The sequence below is a fragment of the Labeo rohita genome, chromosome 18, assembly GCF_022985175.1.
Source record: "Labeo rohita strain BAU-BD-2019 chromosome 18, IGBB_LRoh.1.0, whole genome shotgun sequence".
Taxonomy (NCBI): domain Eukaryota; kingdom Metazoa; phylum Chordata; class Actinopteri; order Cypriniformes; family Cyprinidae; genus Labeo; species Labeo rohita.
Window position 1 is genome coordinate 29,264,554 of NC_066886.1, and position 26,105 is coordinate 29,290,658.

The 26,105-nt window shown below is 35.4% G+C and overlaps 1 protein-coding gene across 12 annotated transcripts in view; it reads right to left on the bottom strand.

Annotated features, from left to right (window-relative positions):
* Positions 1-7,703: 7,703 nt before the first annotated feature.
* The window catches only part of large2 (LARGE xylosyl- and glucuronyltransferase 2), a 132,940-nt gene continuing 114,538 nt past the window's right edge, over positions 7,704-26,105 (bottom strand). For all 12 annotated transcript variants that reach the window (XM_051134865.1, XM_051134863.1, XM_051134864.1 and 9 more), the window contains 13 exons: positions 22,945-23,234; positions 22,360-22,442; positions 21,556-21,679; positions 19,406-19,577; positions 19,225-19,329; positions 17,996-18,108; positions 17,704-17,829; positions 17,273-17,428; positions 15,245-15,408; positions 13,613-13,891; positions 13,389-13,535; positions 9,464-9,659; positions 7,704-9,384 (listed from right to left, as the gene is read on the bottom strand). In XM_051134865.1, coding sequence (XP_050990822.1) covers positions 9,187-9,384; positions 9,464-9,659; positions 13,389-13,535; positions 13,613-13,891; positions 15,245-15,408; positions 17,273-17,428; positions 17,704-17,829; positions 17,996-18,108; positions 19,225-19,329; positions 19,406-19,577; positions 21,556-21,679; positions 22,360-22,442; positions 22,945-23,234 — 2,153 coding nt within the window. In that variant the 3' untranslated portion in view covers positions 7,704-9,186. The remainder of the gene's footprint in view (positions 9,385-9,463; positions 9,660-13,388; positions 13,536-13,612; positions 13,892-15,244; positions 15,409-17,272; positions 17,429-17,703; positions 17,830-17,995; positions 18,109-19,224; positions 19,330-19,405; positions 19,578-21,555; positions 21,680-22,359; positions 22,443-22,944; positions 23,235-26,105) is intronic.

Genomic DNA, 26,105 nt, shown 5'->3' on the forward strand with positions numbered 1-26,105 from the left:
TAAAAAATGTACATAAGTGTCTTTTCACTGCAAGACAGTGAGCCAAAACACAGTGAGCTGAATATAATTAAAACTATACTATCCAATATTAGTATCTGTTTACTGTATAAACTTTACTTGAGTTTTATATTTCAGCCTACTTTTACTTTTACTCCACTACACATTTCCTAATTAAAATGTATACTTTTACTCTGATACATTTACCTAAAGCATATTCGTTACTTACTACAAAATAGTCAGAAGAACACTGACTGCAGGAAAGTAGGTTTGACGTTCAACTGCAAGTTAGACTCACCTAAATACATCTTTGCTCATGCGTGCACAACCGCGGATGATTCATTTTCACGAGTCTGGGGTGTGCGCTATACAGTATATCTTCTGCGATAATATGGTATGTGTTGTTGTAATGATGTGCTATCTGTCATTATCAAGTAGGCTATATCACCAAATCACACACAGTTGATTCATTAGTCTATTAAAACTCAAAATTTCAGGCATTCTAAATTGTAGACAGCAAAAATGCTTCTGTATGCTTTTATATTTATATTATTTATTTATATTATATTATATTACATAGTTAACTTAATCTATATCACACAAAGAGTACCGTTTTTCTGTAGATATCAGCATGATAACACATTTAATAATAATTTTATACAAGTTCAGTAAAGCAGTAAGTTTATACATTTTAGACATAATATTACTTGTTTTCGCTCAATTTTGCTAACGAAAATAGTTCCAAACAAACATCACAGCACTGTTTTGCATCTCTGAGCAATGAACAGTGTTTACTTATTGAATGAATCAGCTTTCTGAACGAATCGATTGACAAAAATGATTCAGTGATTCCCTCACTAAAGGAGAAGTCCACTTCCAAAACAAAGATTCACATATAATGTACTCACCCCCTTGTCTTCTAAAATGTTCATGTCTTTCTTTCTTCAGTCGTAAAGAAATTACGTTTTTTGAGGAAAACATTTCTGCATTTTTCTCCAAATAATGGACTGGTATGATGCCCCGATTTTGAATTTCCAAAATGTAGTTTAAATGTGGTTTCAAACGATCCCAAATGCAGTTGTAAACAATCCCAGCCGAGAAAGAACGGTCTTATCTAGCGAAACGATTGGTTACTTTCATTAAAAAAAAATAAAGTTTAAATACTTTCTAATCTCAAATGCTTGTCTTGCCTTTTTCTCCCTGAAGACTAATTGTTTTACTCTCAAGTAATATTCTAAACAGTGACTTCAACTTCTACCAAAGTCATTTTCTGGTAAGATATCTGTACTTTTACTTAAGTATGGCTTTCAAGTACTTAATACACCACTGCTTATAAGAATATTAGTATTCAATGTAACTACATGCAAACTGTATTGCAATGGACTAAATGTGAGGAATATTAATTGGATGGAGTTGAGGCCTAGAATTATTCTAAATCAGTCGCTTATCAGTTTATGTTTTTTTTTTTTTTTTTTTTTTTTTTTCAAGACCAATTTAGGAAGCTCACTAAAGTTTTGTAACTAATCATGTGAGTATAATCTGTCAACTTCAGTATCTCAAAACATGATTAGTGACTTATATTTTGTTTCTATGCCAGTTTGCTGTTTCTAATGTTTATAAACACCTTAAAGAGGACAAATTTTCATTTTAATTTCTGAACATCTGCTAGCTGGCACAGAAGTAGGGCATATGGAAAGCATGTCCTCCTTAACATTACAGTGAGTTATGACAGCTCCATGCACGACGTGCAATAAGCATAATTAAAGCGCTACTCTCCCGGGGTTTGCTTTATGTAGCACACGTCTTTCATAGCAACAAATGCTTTCTGTTTACATTGAGGAATGACATAAAAGTAGTCCATCAGAAACTCAGTAACACCTCACACCTGCTATTCGCACTTCTGCACCTGTTCTGACAAAACTCATGGCAGCTTCTAATGAGAATGCTAACTTTAATTCTAAATGTCCTTCAGAAATCTCTCTAATAAAATAATTTGCTGCTTAGTTATTTTTTGAGCACAGTTATTAATGTTTATATATCAGTTTTGAAAACAGGTTAATATATGTGAGATTGTTTAATGACTAGAAAGTGAAATGTGCAGCATTTATTTGAAACTAAATTTTTTTCTTCTTTTTTACATCATAAATGTTTTTACTTTTAGTTTTGATCAATTTAATACTTTCTTGAGCAGCAAATCAGTATAGCATATTAGAATGACACTGAAAAAGTCATTCTAATACCATGAATAAATTAATTACATTTTTTAATGTATTCAAATAGAAAACAGTCTTTTATATTGCAATAATATTTCACAAAATTTCTGTTTTACAGTATTTTAGATCAACTAATGGATACTTTGTATTACTTTGAAAAACATTTTAAAAATGATCAATTATATATACAGTGCACAGCATAAATGAGTACAGCCCCTCTAAAACTTAACACATTCAGCAATTACTCTTTACTTAGATGACATGTAAAATAAGATTTGTTTTTATCAAAGTGATAAAATGTTGTGTTGCAAAAATGAGGACACCCTCCTGAAAGTTACTAAATGAAACAAAACAGAACAAAAGGGGGTAAGTTTAAAAAACTTTTAAAGGCAAGTAATTTCCTGACAAAAGTTTTATATAGCCTACTGAATCATACTTAGACTTAATACTGGCAACAAAGGAACCACTTGGAAGAGAACTGCCAGGAGATTTATTTCTTAGCATAAAAGAGAACAATGGTACAAGAGGAATACCAAATTATAGTTTTAAGTGTCAAAAAATGTAGCAGAAGTAGCACTGACATTCAAAAACAATGGACTTGTGACAAGGCTCCTGAAATAATCAGATCTTCACTTTAAGTTTTCATATAGTGATGAGTGTATTTTTGCTAGAAAAAGAGCAGGAGCCAGCAAAAGCTATGAAAAGAGTGACACTTTATCTCACAGAGTACGACGCAGCCTGCAGAAGTGACATGCATGGTTGTTGTCACCACTAGAATTAAAGCACAATAAACTCATTTAACCTCTTTTACAAAATATAGACTTCTGGGAATCCATACTCTGGTCTCAAGAGACCAAGTCAATCATTTCGGATCCATAAGCATCCAAAATGTTCTGGTGTTGCTAGAGGAGGAGTACAGAGAGAAGTGCCTGGTACTTACAGTGACGTTCAGTTGTAGTAAAGCTCTTCTATAGGGATTTATGAGTACTAAAGGTGAGGGAGTTGTACTTTATCAAAGCTGTCATGAATTCACACACCACTGTGTGATGTAATACAAAAACTTGAAACAGAAGATGTTACCCTCCCCTCATTCCCTGCATTGTTGGGCATTTTTTCAACATGACAGTGAAGATATTCATTCTCCTAAGGTGAAAATCCATCAGTGGACATGTATTTGACTCAGTCTTAACGCTCTTGAGCAGCTGTGGGGGATTCTGTAGAGACGAGCTGAGCAAAACTCTCCATTAAAGACCATTTAAAGAGGTCGTCCTCCAGGAGTTAAACAGGACAGATGTGAAAATTTGTCATGAACTTGTACACTCAGTGCCAAGAAGGGTCAAAGCAGTGTACTTAGAGCTATGGAGGACATATTAGGTACTAGAATACTATACATTGGCTGAATTAAATCTAGGGTGTACTCATTTCTGCAATCCTTCATTTAAATAAAATTGGGTAATTTGATCAGTAATGTGTTAGTGGGAGTGGAAACTTCTAGTGGGAATGTTAATGTGCCTTAAATTAAATTAAATATTACTTAAATTAAAATGATAGAAGCACATCCAACTACAATATTTCAGAAGTAAAACATTTCATAAATAACCAATATATATATATGTATATATATATATATATATATATATATATATTGTTCTTATGTTTCTGTTTTCTTTGTCTTAGCTGAATAATTCATGTGCACATTTGTCTATTTTTGTCTGTTTTCAGTGAAGTCCTTATCCAGTATTCACAAACCACTGAAGGTCATGAAGTCATGAAACTGGTCAGAAAGTGTGGAAACCTATATGTGTTGGGTAATACCACAGTTTGAGGGTGCACACACAATTTTATTATCAGAAATGTCAGGTTGAGAAATCACTTGAACATTAGTAAAAGAAAAACTTTACTACCCTTTTGACCTTAGCAAGCTCTGTTAACCCCACAATGACATCTGGGTAATATTGATCTATACTTCCTTATTTACTGCCTGTGTTACACAGAGTGTGAAGGAGACTGAGGAACAAACAGAACAGCACAAATCATGAGCTCCTGCTAAACGTCACTGATATTGAGCAACCATTGCTGAAGTTGATATGAGGATTTCAATATCAATATCGAGCAGTCACTGTTGAGCTGTGGAGATATTTGAAGGCTGTCACCGGTTGATAAATTGAGTGTTTTGATTTCTGTCATTAACTTAAGAGCTAATAAACAGTGCAGTGGGCCACTGGCATTGATCCATGTGGGACAATCTGAAGGAATTATTACCTGTTGTTTGACTCACACAACACAAATTCATCGATTTAGGTGGTGACACCATTAATGAGAACTTCCATCTCTGTTCTTTCTCTGTCATACAGGTCTGGAATAATAAAGATTTCTTATTGATCAAAAGAAGTCTCTTATGCTTACCAAGGCTCCATTTTAAAATGTAATTTGTTAGTATTTCTGTGGAAATCATTATATACTACCATTCGAAAGTTTGGCATGAGAAAATGAATATTTTTATTCAGCAATAACGTATAAAATTGGTCAGTAAATAGTATGACAGTGTGACAGTAAATACATTGTACAATTTTTTCCCCCAAAGAAATTATCCTCATTTGAACTTTCTGTTCAAATAATTCTAAGAAAAAAAAAAACATGGTTTCCACAAAAATATTCAGCAACAAAACCTGTTTTCAACATTAATATAATAAGAATAACTGCAGCAAAGCAGCATAATAAAATGATTTCTGAAGGATCATGTGACACTGAAGACTGGAGTAATCAAGCTGATAAATGTAATAATAAATTACTATTTTAAATATATATTAAAATAGATACACAATTATTTTAAATTGTAATAATATTTCATAATATTACTGTTTTACTGTATTTTTGATCAAATAAATGCAGACTTTTTGAGTACAAAAGACTTCCAAAAACATAAAAAAAAAATCGTAATAATTCTAAACTGGTAGTGTATTTTCTATTTCTGTTCTCATCTGTTAGATTAAACACAAACACCTAATGTAAAATCAGAGAAAATAATGTTCTAGCAGTTGCTAACAAGAAATTGAATGGTTTGCGACAGATTTCTAAGATGACGAAACATTTTTGAATCAATCAATCAATCAATCAATCAATCAATCATTCAATCAGTCAATCAATCTGTTTGTGATGCTCCTGCTTGGAGAATCAGAAACTCATCTAATACTGTTCGAATCAGCAAGAAACAGCATTTTACTTGCCGCTGTCTTGTATCTAATGAATTATTCAAGCATGAGCATGTTTCCTGATGTGAGTCCATTTTCTAGATTGTTGCTGGGACATCCTAAGCTGCAGAGCTCACACTATGAACAGAGTTTCCCTGCATGCCCTTTCCTGTAATGTGCTGCTGGGTAGTGTGAATGAATACTGAAAAAGCAGCTTGAAACTGTGTGCAATGGTTTCAGATTCATGATGTCATAAAGGGCCACTTCAGGCAATTACACATGCATTAGCCCACACAGTGCAGGAAACAGCCCTCTGCTCATTCTCAGGGCTCCGCTTACCCCAGCCTCTCTCCTGCAATTGCAGGATATTAACTTTTAACAAGCGTCAAATCCATTTGGAAAACAATTGATCAACTTCACTCACCCTCTTGCCTCTAACAGCTGGATTGGCTCAAGTCTTTTACAGTCAACATTAACAGTCTTCTGAAATATCTAGAGCAGGCGTCTCAAATTACAGTCCACAGGGTATCATATCCTGCACCTGAAGCTGATATTTTATCTGTAAAAACTTGTACTGCAGCTTTTCCAGCCAAATAGTTTTTCCTGCATTTAAAGGGCTAGTTCACCCAACAATGAAAATTCTGTCATTAATTAATCATCCTCATGACGTTCCAGCAACACAACTACCACGTACAAGGCCCAGAAAGGTAGTAAGGACATCGATAAAATGGTCCATGTGACATCAGAAGCTAGGAGAATACTCTTAGCAAACTTTATTCAACAATTTCTTCTCTTCCATGTCATTCTCCGCTGCCATTCACGAAAGTACCACAACGCATATTTTAACGATGTCTTTACTACCTTTCTGGGCCTTGAATGTGTCAGTTGCATTGCTGTCTATGCAGGGTCAGAAAGCTCTCGGATTTCATCAAAAAATATCTTATTTTCTTATGGGTTTGGAACGACATGAGGGTGCGTAATTTATGACAGAATTTTCATTTTTGGTGAACTATCCCTTTAACTGCATGTTAATTGCTATTAAATAAAAATGTGTTATAGTATAAATGTATGTTAAATGCAATTATCTAAATTTTTTGACCCACTAAAGTAGGATTTTAGTCCATTTTTATATGTAGTTACTTCTATTGTCTTTGAAATATGGTTAAAGTAAATGCACTGACACACATTTATGATAAACTAAAATAAACTTAAATGACAATTCTGTTGAACTTTGTATGACATGTATTTAAATATATTTGTAATTACACATTTGTAATAAAGTTGCAATTTAGTGCATTTGAAATATATTTGAATGTAATGTTAAATAACACATTTGCATGTTTATTGGTTCTCTGATTATGGCCCCATGACACGCAGGTAATCAAATGAAATATTTCTTTTTTTTTTGATTGATTTTAAAATTATTATTATTTTTTTTATTATTTAAATGAAAATTTTCAGTTTTTCATTAAACTTATAAACCCCCTGCAGTTCCTTCACAAACACCAGTTTGGGAAACCTTGACATAATATAATGTTTAATGCACTTCATGTTATTAATAACAATAAATGGAATATGTTTTCTTACTCTTTGTGTTTTAATGTCAGTATAGTCGAGTATGATCCTATTTAAATCAACATGATAAACAAGTAGTAAACTTAAAGTAATATAAAAGTAGTCTGATTATATTACCTAAAATGTGTAATGTAATGGATTATGTTACTAATTTTTGTCATGTAATTTGAAATCAGTAACAGATTACAGTTTGTTAGTAATCTACCCATCTGTTTGTAATTACACATTTGCAAAGGTGAAGTTGCAATTTAGTGTATTTCAAATATATTAAAATTTAAGTTTTAATGATAACAACAATAACCAAACTACTGTTTAATTTATTATCAGGTACTTGTGCTTTAGTATGTTGGTTTGAAAACCTGCCAGAACTGGTCTATGAACTGTTGTTATGAAAAAGAGAGTTGTGTGAAGAATTAAATAGTAAAATAAATACAGTAACAGCATACAGGTTTGAAGCAAAATTAGGACAGTAAATAATGACAGAATTTTCTTTTTTGAATGAAGTTTCCTTTTAACACATTTCCTTGTGAGATTAGTGTGAAGGAAGAGAAAAAACGTGACAAAGTAATGCTTTTTCTTATCAGCACTGGCCTGTATTGTAGACCTCCTAACTATGAGTCACCAGTGAATCCTAGAACAAATTCAGAAATGGAACATTCAGCCAAAAGCACAAAGCAACGAGTGACTCACCTCCTCTTGTCAAATAAAAAGCACAAGAACTCTGACAAACTATAGAAACAGGGAGAATTTATTTAAAGCACTTTGTCCCCTACATAGAAAAATATGATTGATTTAAGTCAACAATAATAAATAGAGTACCTGTATTCTTGCAGGCCCCGCTGATGCGTACAGTAGTACAATCAATATCCAGTTTTCGCAACACAGCAAAGGCACGGGTATTTACCGTAAATCTGCAGTCTGATGGAGCGGAAGGGCATGGGTGGCGTATGAGGGGTCAACTCAATATGACCTGGAGGAGCGTTTCTTTATAAAGACGGGACACATTGGGAATTACATTGTGACAGCAGCGACTGGTACAATAGATCGTATAACCTTTCATGTATTTTTTTTGCTTTTTTTATACAAATACATCCTTGAGTGACTGATGCTGAATTGGACATTGGAGTCTTATTTCAGGGCTGACCAGAATGTGACACTTTACATGATAAATAGTGCTTTCAATAACAGGATGTGTTTTATATCTAACAACAAATATTCAGTCCGTGAGAGTCTTCTATAATGGATGTCCCCTTTTTTATGGTCCCTTCAGTGGATCTCAATGCAAATGTACATATAATCATGTTTTCTGTAACAGTATGTAGTGCAAATTTTTAAAAGTGAAAAAGCGATGTGAGCTCATGACAGGAAAGCATCCTGGTTTGTCCTACGCTTATGATACTGTATGTTTAAGCATGTCATAATATGCGCCATTTGTTATGTGACAATTATAAATGCAGCAGTTACACACACTGATCATTTCTCTCCTTATCGAGCATTCGACCTTCTCTCGCTACAAGCGAATCAGTGTTTCTAAATTAAAAAATAATGCGATTTTCATTTTTATACTGTAAAACATACATAGGCTGTAGATCGTTGTTCATAAACTGTTTTGTCTTCATTAAAAACAAAGAAAAATATTTTTAAATATTTTAAATATCAACGAAATTATAAGGCTTAAAAGTCCCTCGTCTTGATGGCCTCCTCACACTTCAGTCCAGCAGAAGAGTCTTTGGAAAGCTCATTCAGTTCTCGTCCTCTCGATACTCCATCCAATTGTTTCAAAGCTGCGTAACGCCATGGACCGCTAGCCATAGATCTTTAGTGAAGAAAAAGCCCTGATTGTCAAAAAAAGGTCTTTATCATGACCGTTCATTTTAGGCTATAAAGCAAGTGAGTCATCACAAATGTTCCACAAAGTCTACCGATGTCTGTTGTTGTGTTTTTAAGCAATCCAAGCATGTTTGGTCGGGTTTTCGCCACCAGTCTGATGGGTGTGTTGTTGATGTCATTGGTATTCACAATTCTCTGCTGTATGACTTATCAAAAAGAAGAATTAAAGCTCTGGTTTTATAATCTTCTGCTGAGACGTGGGCTTCAGCTTCGTTCCTCTAGACACCGTAACATGTAGCAGAGCAGCATGTTGGCCGTTGAGCCTCAAATGACTAGACCAAGCCATTCTCCTGTGTGCTAAAGTACATTTGAGACAGTTTTCAGATGTTCCTCTGTGCTGTGAGGTACTTGAGAGCAGCAGAACCGTACTTTCGTGAAAGGTCTTGGTGGAACTCGTCCTTCAGAGTCGTCAAGCAGTAGCGATAACTTGGACTGGAGCGAAACTTTGAGATGTCAAAGCTGGGCGCGTGGGGCATGTGGATCATGAAGGCATTTGGTAACACAATAAGATCGTACTCCTTTGGAAAAAAGAAATGGGACAGGTTAGGGACACTGGACACTTGAATTAGTAGTAGAAACAGTCTTTAACAGTCTTACCTGAGCATCAAGCTCCATGATATGGGATACTTTGTTCCAGCCAAAGCCAACAAATCTCTGGTCGTACTCAGGACAGTCTCGTCGCACCACAACGTACGGCTCAAAATCTGCCTCCCACTCCACCTTGTATGGCGTTGTGGCTGTTCTCCATTTGGCGTAATTGGTTGGCGCATGACCCTTCGTCCAGACGTGATATCTGCAGTTCAGGAGAGTAGTAAATTAATATAGATTTTGAGTGGACTTTTAATAATGGGCCAAAGATGTGATGCTCTTGGTTTGATTGATTGATTGGTTTCATTCAAAAATATATCGGTTACACTAATAAGGTTCATAATGTTTAACTACATTAGTTAACATGCACTAAGAATGAGCAATACTTCTACAGCATTTATTAATCTTAGTTAATGATAATTTCAGCATTTACTAATGCATTATTAAAATCACAAGTTGTGTTTGTTAACATTATTTAATGCACGGTGATCTAACATGAACAAACAATGAATGACTGTATTTTTATTAACTAAGATTAACAAAGATTAACAAATAGTGTAATAGTGTAATTAATACATGAACTAATGTTAACAAATGACACCTTATTGTAAAGTTTTACCAACGTATAAAACAAACACCTTATCTAAAAAAGATTGCAAAACATTGTTTTTGTCAGAAAAATTACCAACTTTTAAGTCAATATTGAAATTAGACATTTTTACTGTTTTATTTTGTTATTTGTTCGTTATTTTATATCAACATTTTACATTTAATTTAATTGCATTTTTTATGATTTAATTAATTAATCAACTTGGGAAACCTTGTTCTATAATAAGATGTTTTAAATTTCTGAATTAAAATTAATTTAGATATTTTTGGAGAGAAAAAAAAAACTACAAAAAGCCATGCAGCTGCCTTGATATCAAAATAAAAGAAAAAAACATTATATATATATACATACATATAATAATATATATATATATATTATTACAATATATTATATATACTGATGTTTGATATTTGTCCACCAAATCAAAGTCATGTGGCCCAACCAACAAGTATAAAAATACTTAAATGAAAACATAATAGGAAACACAGTAAGAGGAAAAAAGAAGCCCTGTCAAAGTCAATAAGTCTCTTAAAATATCAGATCATTTGACCTTTTTATGGCAAAAAAAGTTTAGACCACTTTTTAAAATGTCATGTGGTATGGCTCCCTGGTCTGTCTATCTTCGGGTCGTTTGATTTTCTACTTAAAAGAAATAAAGAGAAATGAGAAACGGTTTGATTTTTGTTTTTGTTTTGTTTGAGAAAAGCCGGATTTTTCGTATTTTTTGTTCATGGGTAAAAATGAGTTTATGCTTTAATACAGTTGAGGTCAAAAGTTTACATACAGCTTTCAGTCAGTCATTAAAGATGTTAATTATTTTAGCAAAATAAGAGGGATCATACAAAATGCCTATTATTTTTATTTAGTACTGACCTGAACAAGATATTTCACATAAAACATGTTTACATATAGTCCAGAAGAGAAAATAATAGTTGAATTTATAAAATGACCCCGTTCAAAAGTTTACATATGCTTGATTCTTAATACTGTGTTGTTACCTGAATGATCCACAGCTGTGGTTTTTTGTTGTTCATGAGTCCCTGCCTCTGTTCTTCAGAAAAATCCTTCGGGTCCCATAAATTCTTTGTTTTCCAGCATTTTTGTGTATTTGAGATCCATCTTTTTTACACTGAGGACAACTGAGGGACTCATATGCAACTATTACAGAGGGTTCAAACACTCACTGATGCTCCAGAAGGAAAAACGACTGCATTAAGAGCTGGGGATAAAAAACTTTTGAACAGAATGGGGATGTGTACATTTTTCTTATTTTGTCTAAATATCACATTTTTTCATTTAGTACTGCTGTTCAGAGGCTACAGAAGATACATATATGTTTGCTATAAGACTAAATAAGTTAAATTTACCCTGATCTTTAACTTTAAAAAGTTCATAGTTTTATATAAGTCAGTCAAGTGTCCTCAGTGTGAAAAGATGGATCTCAAATTCATACAGTCATTGTTGGAAAGGGTTCAGATACACAAAAATGATGAAAAACCAAAGAATTTGTGGGACATAAAGGATTTTTATGAAGAACATTGGTACGTTTAACTGTTCAGGACAAACTTGGGACTCATGAACAACTATCACTAAACAAAACGGTAACAACACATTAGGAATCAAGCATATGTGAACTTCTGAACGGGGTGATTTTTATAAATTTAACTATTATTTTCTTTTGTGGACTATATGTAAACATCTTTTATGTGAAATATCTTATTCAGGTCAGTACTAAATAAACAATAACATGCATTTTGTATGATCCCTCTTATTTTGATTTAATAATTAACATTGTTAATGATTCTGAAAGAGGGATGTCAAATTTTGACCTCAGCTGTATTTGTTTCACATGTGTGGGCGGCCCTGAAATGCCGCTTTTCAACTCATCCTGTCTTCTGCCTGTCTCATCACGCAGAATAAGAAAATCAAACTGTTAATCATTTTCTGAAGTAGAAAATCTAATGACCTGAAGGTACACAGACCCTCCCCAAAAACTAAATTATATTATGAATCTTTATCAGATGTGTACACTCATATATGTCCAATGTGTAAACAAATTTATCATGCTTTGCCTTTAGTTTAAAGGGGTCATATGATGTGATTTCATGTTTTCCTGTGTCTTTGGAGTGTTACAGGCTGTTTGTGCGTATATAAGAGATATTTTTTATAAAAGTTAAGACTCCTTCCTAAAATGACTCAATCAAAAGCCCTCACGTCTATGTCACAGTGTGGGGAGATTTGCACAACACCCCCCAAATGTATACGCAAAGAAAGAAAGCGTAACTTTTATTCTCACTGTAGAATTGTTGCAGCTGCCGCCATGTTGTGGAGACGCTCTTTGTTTCGTTGTGAAAGCGAAAGTACTTTCAAAGGCCTTCCAAATGAGTACACAACTAGAAATCAGGGGTTAAGTTATATTTACAACACTGTTCCAGAACAGTACAATGCAAATATCTGAGTATGTGCAGCGCATTTTACAGAGGATTGTTTCCTGAACCTGAGAGTGTAGCCTACAATGCTGGCTGTGCACACTATAAAGTGGGGCAACTTTGCAAGGACAGTCTGGCGCTTCTGACTCACAGCCTGTAAGTATGTTTTCATATTTTAAGAATTTGCTACTGACTCTTCAATCGTGAGTTTTGAGCAGTGTAGAGTAGTGCTGCTTGTTTGTCATTTCTACGATCGCAAATGTAGACATGGTGTTATGTTTACACAGCGCAAAACGACGCAACGCAACGACAGTTTGAGTCATTATAATCAGTAATGTCCTCACTGGATGCAACAAATGCCTAGTTTATAATGGGTTTTATTGTTTTTGTCTTGTTGTGCCAGGATGCAGTATCACAACATGGTAAAGGGGTGTAACATTATTGTTACACTCTTGAGGTATTCGGCCAATGACAATGCAATAAATAGCTGGCTAATCAGAGCACACCGTGCTATGAGTTTTGTAAAAATCGACACGTTTCAAAAAGGCGGGGCAGAGAAGAGCAACAATAATGCACAGTATGTGGAAAATGGGTTTTTTGAACCTCAACGCATTGCATTACACCAAATACACAAAATAATGTTCTTTTTAGCAACATCATATGACCCTTTTAAATGAAAAAAAAAATGTATTAACTGAAACATTTCTTAAAAATAAAAGTTTTTCAAAACCACATGAAACATACATACAAACATATATACAAAGAGTACATTTGTAAAACTGTGGCATGTAAATTTTTACAAGAATTTCCCTTCTTCACTCTTATTCACCCTAATTTTAATTGTAAACACCCTGGAAATTTACTATGAAATCATTATTTTGAATGCCTACTGTACCTGAAGGTGTAGAGAGTCCCCATGTCCAGCATAGACAACAGCTCGGCCTTGGATTTGGGGAAGGAGAGGCGATATCTCAGTGTCTCAAAGGCGGGCACAACCAGAGCCTTCTTGGTATTGGCCATGTCCAACTGGACTATACTTTTTCTACATAAACACAGAGATATATTACAGAAATGGAACCATTATGTCAACAGGTAATTCCTAACAAATTCACAGCTTACCTGAGGTAATCATAGAGGCCGTACATGGGCAGAAAATCTACATCAGTCAGAAAGACGTAGGGTGTGTTGACGTTGCGGAGCGCCACATTGCGTACCAAATTGACAGGGTAGAACTGACCCTCCTTATAAACGATATGATAGCCCACATTTTTGCGATTCTTGAGGACTTCAGAGGCCTGAGCGTAACGCAGGAATTGCTGGGCCTCGGCATCAGACATGTACAGGGCCAAACTAATGGGGCCCTCCCAGTGTTTACAGATGGCCTCTAGCATCTGCAGTCTGTGGACAAATACAAAGTGTCTCTGGTGAAATTTCGGGCAGTAACTGAAATGAGGCAACAATAAGGACTCTTTTTGACACATTTTTTAAACCTGCAGGGCAAGCTTTCAGTAGCTAGTATGTTATGTTCTGATCTTCACTACGTCAATTGCTTCTAGTTGATACTTGTTTCAAATACAAACAAAACTGCTATCCTGCATAACAATCACCTTTCTAAAAATGCCTGAAATGCTACTTCATGGTAAAATAGAGGATTTAGTCATATCAAAGAAAGCTTTTTTTAAATATCTTTTAAAAAGCTCTGAGTAGAGAGACTTAAAAGACTCTGAATGGAAGATAATAGGTTATCATTTTCTTGCTGAAAAGACTATTATATTCCTACTCTTATTAATCTTACAAAAAAAAAGGTAGGGCCTTCAGTTGAATACATTTTTAAAGTGAATTAAATAAATTACATGCTGATTAATTAATTAATTTAATTACTAAAAGCAAAATGTGGTATAATCAATTATTATTTAAATAATTTATTTCATAGCAATGCCTTAAACTGCCAAGCATTCTGTTTGCAATAATTTTTGGTTGTTTGTCCATGCTCCTACGTATGGATCGAGGGCACAATTACTGCATCATTTTTTTCTGTTTTTTTATTATTTTTTATTTTTTATATTAACTAATATAACCTACAAACCTAAAAATAAAGTACCATAAAGTTACCATAAAGTTACCATTCTTTATATACTATTATAATTTTAAATAAAATTTTAAATGTAATAAAATACATTTTTAAAATTTAAAATTTTAAGAATTTAATTTATTAAAATTTTTAATTTTACACTTTTATTTCTTCTTATTTTAGTGTATTTTCTTATTGGTTTTTGTTTGTTAAATATTACTCTTCAGTGTTAATGTATTTTTATTGCTGTTTTATTTTAATATTTTATACACTATGTTTTTATTAATATTTTAAATAAGCTTTTATTTATTTGTTTGTTTGTTTATTTTAGCTTAGTTTAAGTTTGATTTATTTTATTTTGAGTTCAAAATATCAGAAATGTTGCTTGGCTACTGTTTGAAACATCTTTTAATATTTATGTTTATATTTTAATTCAGCTTCTTTTTAATTAACAAAAACATTTAACAGTTTTAGTTTTAGTTAATGATAATCACCCTGTTTTTGAAGATGTTATTAACTTGCAATGCTTGTAGTAATCTTTTTCATTTTAATCAGAGTGCTGCACAGGGTTCGTTAAACACAACATCATATTTGACAGTTCTGTAATTAAATTGCCTTGGCATAAGCATGAGTGGCCCAAATGTGACTGCAGATTCATCTAGACAGTCTGTCATCCTCACCTGTCCATGGAGAGCTGTGCGACCAGCGTGATGTCCGTGCCATCATCTGTAGGTGTGTATTCATACTGCAGGAAGTACAGATGCACCCTGTGCACCATGATTCGCTCCCTCCGGAAATCATAGCACTGGTCGTCCTCGTCTAACTCCTCTAGTGCTTGCTGAAGCTGGAAACAAAGAAGAGTATGTTTTATCAGTTATGCTGAGCAGGAGACATCAAGCAGGCTCTGGTCAAGTTGCCCTTCAAGACTCAGAAACAGTTTTTCCTTGCACAAATCCAAGGTCGAGCTGCTTTTAGACCCGGGGATACTTTACTTATTTAGAATTATCCAGTTTAAGAACATGAAGTTCCTCTAAAATCATCTCAGTTTTTCTGTTGTCTTGAGATATAGGTATTGTGGTCTGCTGTTTCAGGGTGCTGGGAGCCACGCTCCTTTTTTCCTAAACCCCGCCCGCCATAGATATGCAATATACATATGCACACAAAGCACTAATAAAATGAGGCACCTTTTAATTATCATTAAACCTGAAAGGTGAGTTTGTTTTCAAAAGGATGATAGCAAAATAGCTTTATCGCAAGACTGCGAAATGACTGACAGGAAGAAAGTACATCTCCAGGCTGGAAAAACAAAGAACCTGACATGATCTTTTTTTTCTTCTTCTTTTTTTTGCTGAAGACCTGCTTCCGCCATGGAAAAAAAGGTAATTGCGAGTTTTTATCTCACAATACAGACTTTTTTCCTCATTATTCTGAAATGCTTGGGATTTTTTTTTTTTCTCTCAGAATTGCAGATATAAACTCAAAACTGCAAGAATCAGAATTCTGACTTTTTCTTGCAATTCTGAGTTTATATTTTACAATTTTCATATTTTCCTCAGAATTCTAGATGTAAAAAAAAAAAAAAAAAAAAAATCCTGCCATGAAGTAAAAAATAAAACTTTTTAATTAAAACATTTTGTCTCACAAATTGCTCTTTTTCACAATTTAGACTTTTCTTCTCAGAATAGATAGTTAACATCTCACAATTATATGTGTATATAACAAAACTACTATATCTGGCAATTCTGAAAAAATGTCAGAATTTTGAGTTAAAAAGTCACAATATTTTATTTTATTTTATTTTATTTTATTTTAATTATCCTGCGGCAGAAACAAGCTTACAAGCGTACACTATATATATATATATATATAAATTACTTAAATTTAATATTTTTCATTTCATGTGGAAACAGACTTCTATGGCCAGTGACTGTCCGATTTACAGTGCATTTACAAGATGTATATGTATTTTATTGTGTATTTTAAATATTTAAAGGGGACATTCGATGGATTACATGGTGTTTGCATATAAATGTGTCTTAGCAGTGTGTGGACACAAACACCCTACAGTGATAAAAAATCAATTCACTCCTTTTTTTTAATACCTAAAAACCTAAACAGTCTCAGTTATGAAGCCGTTTTGATTTTCTGAACATTATGATGTCATACTGTTCAGGCTCCGCCCATGACCGCTGACAAACTGTCCTGTATTAACATTTTTAAGGCCTCAGCCAGTTGTACGCTGCCCGCCATTTTCTCTACACTTGGGCAGCTGTAGCGACAACAACATCCCGTAAGCAATGCAGGTGTTTGTAGTTGGATGCAGGTGTTGGTTTCTCAAGATATCAGCGCCACTAGAGACGCAGTGGATTAGTTTTGTTTTTGATGGTAACTTGCAACCAAATACACAATAAACGAAGGAGAGGGGTGGAGTGAGCAGAACTCATTATCATTTAAAGAGACATGCACCGAAACGGGTCGCTGTGAACAGAGCTGTTTTTGACAAGGTATAAAGGGTGTTGTTTTACACGACCACTGAGAAATTTTAATCAAAGTATGTTACAGACATTTCATGAAGACCCTAAAGAATTGTACAATTTTGTGGAAAATGAACATCCGATGTCCCATTTAAGTAATATTTGTGAAGTAATAGAGATATTATCTGCAAGATATTTGCATAAAACTGCAAATCTGCTGCTAAACTAACTCACCACTGTGCTCTCAGAGCTGGCCTGACTGGGACATCCGAAGAGTTCTCGTCGCAGAAGATTCCCATCGTACTCCAGGAACGTCAAGTAAAGATTACGGAAAAACTCCACATGCTTGTTCTTTACCCTCAGCTTTTTAGGAGAGTTCCAGTGAATGACCTGCAGGAGGAAATAATAAAACTGAGCAATAAACAACTTCAAAGACATCATTTCCATACTAAAATGGAACTTTGACAGGAAATTAATGTGACGGTTGGGCGAACATTTGCATTAGAGACAATTTGTAAAACAAACACAATACATTTGGTGATGAATACAGCAAAGCCTGAACCGATTAAAGGCCCCCTTTGAACAAATCGTTAGTCTTAATTCCTTTGGGTTAATTTGGTCGTTTATACCCAGTATACCGAAAAATTATACAAATATATTGTTACCTTGAGATCTGAGACCTCAGTGTAGCACTGTTCAGAGCGAGTGTGATCCGATAACTGAACGTTCCAGAAGCATGGAAGTTGATGCACCAGAACTGGGTTCTGTTTTATGAATGCATTGAAAATGTCCTGTGAACATAAAACAATAATATGACATGTTTGTTGCATTACACATCAATATTCAGCCATGGTTAGCTCAGATTTCATCATTGTTTAGACTAGTGTTGCGTAAAAACCCTAAGAAACGAATTCGCCCTTCTAAAGGGTTTTTGTATTGTTCATGAAGGACATGGACCTGGTCTGCCAGGGATGTTGAAAGCATGCTCATTAGCTCTCTCTCTGCCGTCAGTCTCCACATCTGTTCCCAGCCGATCCGCCGCAGTCTCTCAAGGTAGAGTAAAATCACACCTGCGGTTCCAAAAAGAAACACCTGTTGTCAAACAGAGCCCAGCACAAACTATTCTCCTATTCATACTAAAATGAAATTCACAGTGTGACATAAACAGTATGCTCCATTCAGAAGTGATCATGCCTGTGTGCTCTTTCCTGCAAAAGCTCCACAGGCTCATTTTACTGTAGTTCAAAGAATATCGAATGTACCAACATTTGATTCTTTATATTTGATTTTACCCCATGAATAACTCTTTTAAAATCAACAAGAAAACCAATGTCTATCTATCTATGTTGTTGTTGTTTAATAGAATATGTGACCCTGGACCACAAAACCAGTCTTAAAGAGCACAGGTATATTTGTAGCAATAGCCAACAATACATTGTATGGGTCAAAATTATAGTTTTTTTTTTTATATGCCAAAATTCATTATGATATTAAGTAAAGATCAAGTTCTGTGAAGATATTTTGTACATTTTCTTACCGTAAATATTTCAAGACTTAATTTTTGATTATATGGATTACTAAGAACTTCATTTAGACAATTTTAAAGGTGATTTTCTCAATATTTAGATTTTTTTGCACACTCAAATTCCAGATTTTCAAATAGTTGTATATCTCGGCCAAATATTGTCCTATCCTAACAAACCTTACATCAATGGAAAGCTATTTATTCAGCCTTTAGAAGATCTATAAATCTCTATTTCAAAAAAAATTAGCCTTATACACTACCGGTCAAAGATTTGGGCAATTCGATTTTTTTAATGTTTTGGAAAGTAGTCTCTTATGCAAATCAGCATGTTAGAATGGTTTCTGAAGTATCATGTGACACACAAAGACTAATGATGCTGAAAATTCAGCTTTGCATCACAGGAATAAATTAAGTTTAAAATACATTCAAAAAGATAACAGGCATTTCAGATTGTAATTACTGATTTACTGGATTTTTATTTCAAATTAATCCAGTTTTGGTGAACATAAAAGACTTCTCCAGGAACTTCTCCAGGAACACCATCAAACTAATTTGCCATGTCATGCCAGCAGTATTAACCAGTTACAAAAGCAGCAAACCTTTCTGCTGTTTGGAACACAGTATAAGCTGATAAGTGGAAATGGAAGCTGCATGTCCTCACCTGTGTTGAAGCCCCGTCCAAGGGCTGGCCAGGGTTTGTGATTTTTCCACAGATTACCGAGGTACCAATCGCTCTGATTCTCCACCAGACCAATCACCTGTTTCTCTGCAATCACAATGTCAGTGTTAAATTTCCCTGTTTAGATGCTTTATATGACTCCTGAAGAAAAGCGGCTGATTACCTGTGAACTTCCTGAAGATGGCCCACAGCTCGGCGATGTCAGTAGCGAAGGTGATGTCTGTATCGAGGACGATGACCTTTGAAAGGTTGGATGGCAGAGCTTTGGTGAGTGTGAGCTTCATCAGGCCATAAATTCCTGAATAGTGTTTGTTTGGTATCCATGACACCTCCGACTATGAAAATGAGAAAGAGAAACAGAGAAATCTGTGAGAAACCAAAAAACAACAGTGACATTGTCACTGTGACATTGTCTTTTTTTTTAATGTATTTATATAGCCAGTGCTCCACACAGAGATCTGATCTCACCATCATTCAGTCTGTCTGGAATGACATAAAGAAACAGAAAAAACTGACACTGACTAAATCCAGAAGAAATGTGGCAACGTCTCCAAGATGCTTCAAGAGGCCTACTTGCAAAGTTACCTGAAAAGCTATGCGCAAGTGCACCTAGGGCAAAGTTGGTCACAACAAATGTTGATTTTCTTCAGTTAATAGAAGTTAATTGATAAAGAAAATCTATGTATGACATTATTTTTGACAGCATCCTCATTTTACAGCATTTTTACACAAGTGCCTAAAACTTTTAACAGTACTGTAGCTTTAAAGGTAGGTTTCTTGAAGCATCTTGGAGACGTTGCCACAGTTGTTCTGGATTTGTTCTGTCTCAGTTTGTTCTGTTTCTTCATGTCATTCCAGACAGACTGGATGATGATGAGATCAGATCTTTGTGTGGAGCACTGGCTGTTGTCAGACTCAAACAAAACAAAAAAAAAAAAAAAAACAGACGCAAACAAAAATCTCACTGGATTATTACAATTAATGGCGAAATGAAAGTTTGGAAACGTAAACTGATATTTCCTACTGACACACTACAGCAAAATATAGAAATAACTGACTTAAAACCATTTTTAACTGATGAAAATACCAGTGTTCTAATAATTTTGACCACCACCGTATATTTACTTATTTATTTACTTATTTATTATTACAATAATAATGCACACAGAAACATACTCCCTGATGTGGCAGCTATTACAACTAATTATGCTATACAGCTGACTGGAATAAGACCCCCAAAAAAGTTTTCAGATTGTTTTTACAACCCTTACACCACTATCACCTAGAGACACTCATTGTGCATTTTGATTTTCTTCTGAACTGTATTCTGCAGTTAAAACATCATCTGCATCCATGAAAATAGCCCTCTACAGTTCTTATTGTACGCTTCATCTTTTCAGCATACATCCTTAATGACCTGAGCTCAGGTTTAATAATAATCTGCTGGAGAGGGGTTGATTGAAAAAGACTGGATTTCCTGCAGCTTAGCTTTCATATACTCAGGAGAGCAAAGAGGTCTCTATGCACAGCAGAGACACAGGATGTAAAATCCGCGTGATTAGAGACGGCTCCGAGCCAAACAGCTGACAATCAGAGGTGAACTCAGTGCGGGAGGAGGACGGGTGCACAAAACAGGGTAAGAACGAATGTATTTGTGTTATTGTGCATGTGAGTGCATGCATGCATTCATGTGAGTGTTCTTGAGTGTGCAGTGTAATGTAAACTAGAATGCACTCTCCTAGAATATGTGTGTGTTTGTGTAGAGGATGCACGCTCTTTGATTGTCACTCCGCTCTTTCAGCGTACCGTGTGCTGCATAAAAAAAAAATTCACAACAGACAGTGAATAATTCAACGCCACAGCAACGGCTACACTCACATGCCAAGCTGTAAAAAAAGAAGAGCACTGTCACTTTAAATATATGAACAGAAATGAATAATTCTGTGTTTTCTGACTCCCTCTGAAACGTGCAAGAGTTCTCCGAGAGCGAACGCTCTTGAGATCGCTGGAGTGTAAACAACCTCAATGTTTCCACTATCACAGACAAGCCATACTGTCCCAAGGGGACCTTTGCCCCCTCATTACAATCCATAAGCGCATGTGACATATCTTTCATTTCAGTTGTTTGCGCCTGAATGAGCTTGGAGAGGACTGCAATTCTTCAGACTTGTCATTGCCGGCTGCATCGTTTCAAAACTCACTGCTTATGACCTCTCATTAAACCTATATAATGGTGCTTTGTGACATGGTCATTATTTCTGGGTCAAAGGGCAAGTGTGGAGTCATTGGAGGCATGATGAGGCAGGTGCTTACTTTGAGTTCATCAGCGTCATAGAAGCTGACTTGTACGGACGGCACCATCCATGACTGGAACAGAGTGCTGAGGATCTGATTGGCCACGGTATCTGTGATGAAATGAAAGTGTAGTGGGTTTCTCCTGAAAAGAAATATGTGGACATGTTATTTTTTTTTTATGAATGCATCAAGCAAAATTATGGCTAGATTCATGATTTGATTTGAAATGATCCTGTGGTGAGACAACTAAGGTGATAATTATGTGTACTGTAGACTTTTTTTAAACGTTACATTGTTAATATTTTAAATGTCAAATGTTGAATTTGAAATCTGATTGAAATTTGACATTTGAAATTTCGATTTTGGAATTTCACACTTCATATGTCAAATTCCAAAATTAGATTTCAAATTCCAAAAAATTAAATGTCAATTTTAAAATAATTTGAAATGTTGAGTTTGAAATTTGACATTTAAATTTGAAACCTGACATCTGAATTTTGGAATTCGAACTTCTTTGGAATTGGAATTTTAAACATTTCTAAAATGAAAATTCTAAATTCAAATTTTAAATTACAAAAATTCTAATTATTACACTGCAGTTTCAGTTGTGAAATTTCATTTCAGGTCAAACTGAATACACGTTTAAAAAATGATAAAACCTATTGGAGCTAAATCCCAAAGTTTATTCTTATACACTTTGGATAAATAAGATTCCATGCATGATGCAGTTCTATATATATTACAACACAGGGTGTTAATGTATTATATTGCTATTATTTATAATTAATTTATAATTACAAATTTTCTGTCCTTTGTTCTTACCTGTGGAACAGGATGGATTTGACCAGAGTGACCACGTCCCGACTGGCGTTGTGACCCGCACACACACATGCCACGTGAATCAACTGTGTGTGGAGAGAAAGGCCAATATTTCAGATTTTTAAGCTTTGTTAAGGCATTCTTGAGATTCATTGTATGGTCTGTGTTGACTTTAAACAGATTGCAATATGCAGTAGCCCCCCTAGGAAAGAATTTGTACACATATGCCGCATTAATTTATCTGAAGTTTGTCTCAATAAATACAGAATATCAAACGACAGTGGCATCTACCAACATGAAAATGCCAATACTTTCCAGAGAAATAACTTTACTTTTCATAGCCATTATTAGCCATTATGTTTTAACCAACTGGTGTCAAGGTGATTTTAGGTAGACAAATATCTTTAGTTTTCATTTCAGACCATATTATTTCAACCCATCAAACTTGTCTTTGTGAAATGTTTAGCTTGAAGAGTCTTTTTTAAACAACTGGATATGTTGGTTTAATATTTTCAACTTTTTGGGGCCGCTGCATAGTCTTCTAAAGATTTATTCTCACATCTGACAGGACCGAATATGCCATCTAACCTCACACTTCTCGGCGGTGGGCGAGCGAGAACACTCGCTGTGATTGGCCCGTTCCTCGGCTGTGTTCTCCACATCCTCTGGGCCGGTGTCTGCTGATGCCACCCACTGCTGGTTGCCATAGTTACCCTCAGCAGGCTGGGCAGCCAGGCCCTGCGATTGGCTCAGCTGGAGGCGAATCTGCCGGTTCTCTTCCTCCACCTCTCGAACCCGCGATGCCAGGACGTCCCGTTCCAGCAGCCGTGCTTCTGTAGATTCCACCAAGCATGCGGAGAGGAGCAGGGAACGCCCGTCTGATACGGCACAACAGATTTAATTTAATTCGAGTGATCTTGACAGATTACACCTCAGAGATGGATGGATGAGAGGTAAAGAAATAGGAAGCTTGAGGTGAATTTGCACAGAGACAATATACGTGAATGTCATTCAGATTTAAGACAGACTCCAAGAGTATCTCAATCTACATGTCGCTCTCTGCTGGAATGATTAAAGTAGCAGAAAATTGGGTGTGATCAGGGAGAACAAAGTAACAGGCATTGAATTTATCAGAACTATTTGATGGATTTTCTTGCGCTGCACTCATGTATAAGCAAGTGCAGATCACTCATCCCTGTTAACCAGAGTTGGGAACCATCTTACTGAACGTAATCATGTCGTTTCTCATCCGTTATCCATTAGCATTCACATTCATCTCAGGCAGCTGGGCACAGGGCCCCTGGAAGTATGGGTTTTGCAATCTACATCTTTGCTTATGGGCCCTCAGCTCTGCCACCAGGTTGTTTTGAGCCAATCACCTGAGACATAAATGCCATGTGATTAATGACTCTAGAGCTACTGGAAAATGACATGTATGATTGGCTGACAACATCACAAGAACACACACAGTTCCTTCACTAATGACTATCCTGAGCTGTAAAGTCAAAGTCCACAGATGGAGAAAAGTCTATTTCATGCTTTTATCAGCCCTCCAAATATATATAATCTATAATTATGAGGTTATTCTACAAAACCACTTATTAAAATAATGCACTATTCAAAAAAATAGGAAACGGCAGGAAGTGAACTCTGCAAAGGCAAATAAATACCTTCTTTTTAAAATGTCAATCGTGTAACTAGGATATTTTAGTAGAAAGTTAATAGAAAATATTTTTTTTCATCAGTATAAATTTCAGTTTCCCAAAAACACAATGTCATGCAGCGATTCTGAACCTTCCTGACTCAAAGACCTGCCCAGTGAATATACGGTATCTATCTATCTATAGATGGATAGATATATATATATAGACAGATAGATATATAGATATATAGATAGATAGATAGATAGACACATAAATAGATAGATAGATAGATAGATAGATAGATAGATAGATAGATAGATAGATAGATGTAACCCTCACATTATAACCCTCATCATTAAAGTAAAATATAATTTTTTAAAGGGGTCATCGGATGCCCATTTTCCACAAGTTGATATGATTCTTTAGGGTCTTAATGAAAAGTCTCTAATATACTTTAATTAAAAATTCTCAATGGTTTTGTAAAAGAACACCCTTTTTACCTACCTCTGCAAAAATCATCTCATTCTAAGGAGTTGTTCCTTTAAATGCAAATGAGCTCTGCTCGCCCCGCCCCTCTCTTCTCTCTGTGGAATGACGATCTTGTTTACTTTAGCCGCATTTAGCCGCTAAACTTCCAATCTACCATGTTATAAGGAAAGGCGATCGCAAAGATTCATAAAAAAACGCTTACAGAGACTTCTGCTGTAAGTGAAGCTGGATCACGAATGATTCGCGCGAACATAGACGGATATATGTAGATCGGGAGGCGCATTCCATTCACAAACAAATGTAATCCACTGCATCTTCAGCGGCTCAGATGTCGGGAATAAATGACGACCACTATGTTCATTATAACATCTAGCAACACAACACCACAATCGCTCAATCTAAGATATTCTTGTCTAACTTACATCCCTGCTTCGGCATCGAAACAAGGAAAGTTACTGGACTGTGACAGCTGGTCTGAGGTAAGAGCTCATGTTAATCAACTATTGTGGCAGCGAACTTCCAGATTAAACGCCAGTCTAATTGCTCTGCCTGGCATCAGTAGTAGTGGTGTTGATTACTTCAGAATAAAACACACTGTTTCTTGATGATTCCACTGTTAGTAGTGCATGATACGGCAAAGAATTCAAATTCCAAAATATGAAAAAGGTGCACACATACCACAAACCCAGACAGGGCTCAGGTGCAGGCCAATAAATTGCAAGGCTGCAATAAATATTTTTATGGAGCAGTATCAGTGTGCGGACATTACATATGTGTTCTTTGTCACAGCAAAGAATTCATCATGATTGCGAAAGTGCTTTAAAAGACCTCCGGGATAAAGGTGTAGAAAGTTAGGAGAAGGCTACAAAAACATTTCAAGGCTTTAGTCATCCCTCGGAGTACTGTTCAGAGCATCAATAAGAAGTGGAAAGCATATGGCACCACTAACACATTGCCTAGATCAGGCCGTCCATCCAAAGTGGATGACAGAGCCAGGAGGACATTCATAAGAAAAGCTCCCTGGTGAAAAAAATAGCATATGCTGGTTAGGTATGTTTTGATGCTGGTTTAAGCTGGTCCTTTGCTGGTTTATACTGGTCATGTTGCTGGTCAAGGACTAGCATAAACCAGCAAAGGAACTTTAAAGGACGTACAAGACTTTATGGCTGGGTCTGGTCAGTTTGTGCATGTGACAACTATCTCCCAAGCTGGCCTGTATGGCAGGGTGGCATGAAAGAAGCCTTTCCCTAAAAAGTGTCACACTCAGTTTGCTCTAAAACCTTCTTGCAAAAGGTTCTATGGTCTGATGAGACCAAAATTGACTTTTTTTGGATGAACTCCAAGCACTATGTTTAGCGAAAAGCAAACACAGCACACCACCCAAAACACACCATACCTACTGTAAATGTAAATGACTGAAATATAATTTCAAGTAAATATTCCGGTTAGGTCCCTGTTATAGCGGAAGGACATCACTTTTAAATGAATTGGCTTATAAAACAAACCATGAATATGTGGATCCTTAATATATTTTATCAGTAACGCTTTATAAAAGCAACCATGCTGCATTGTGAAGTCACAGCTGAGGGGGTCGCTGGTGTTCATATACCTTACTAC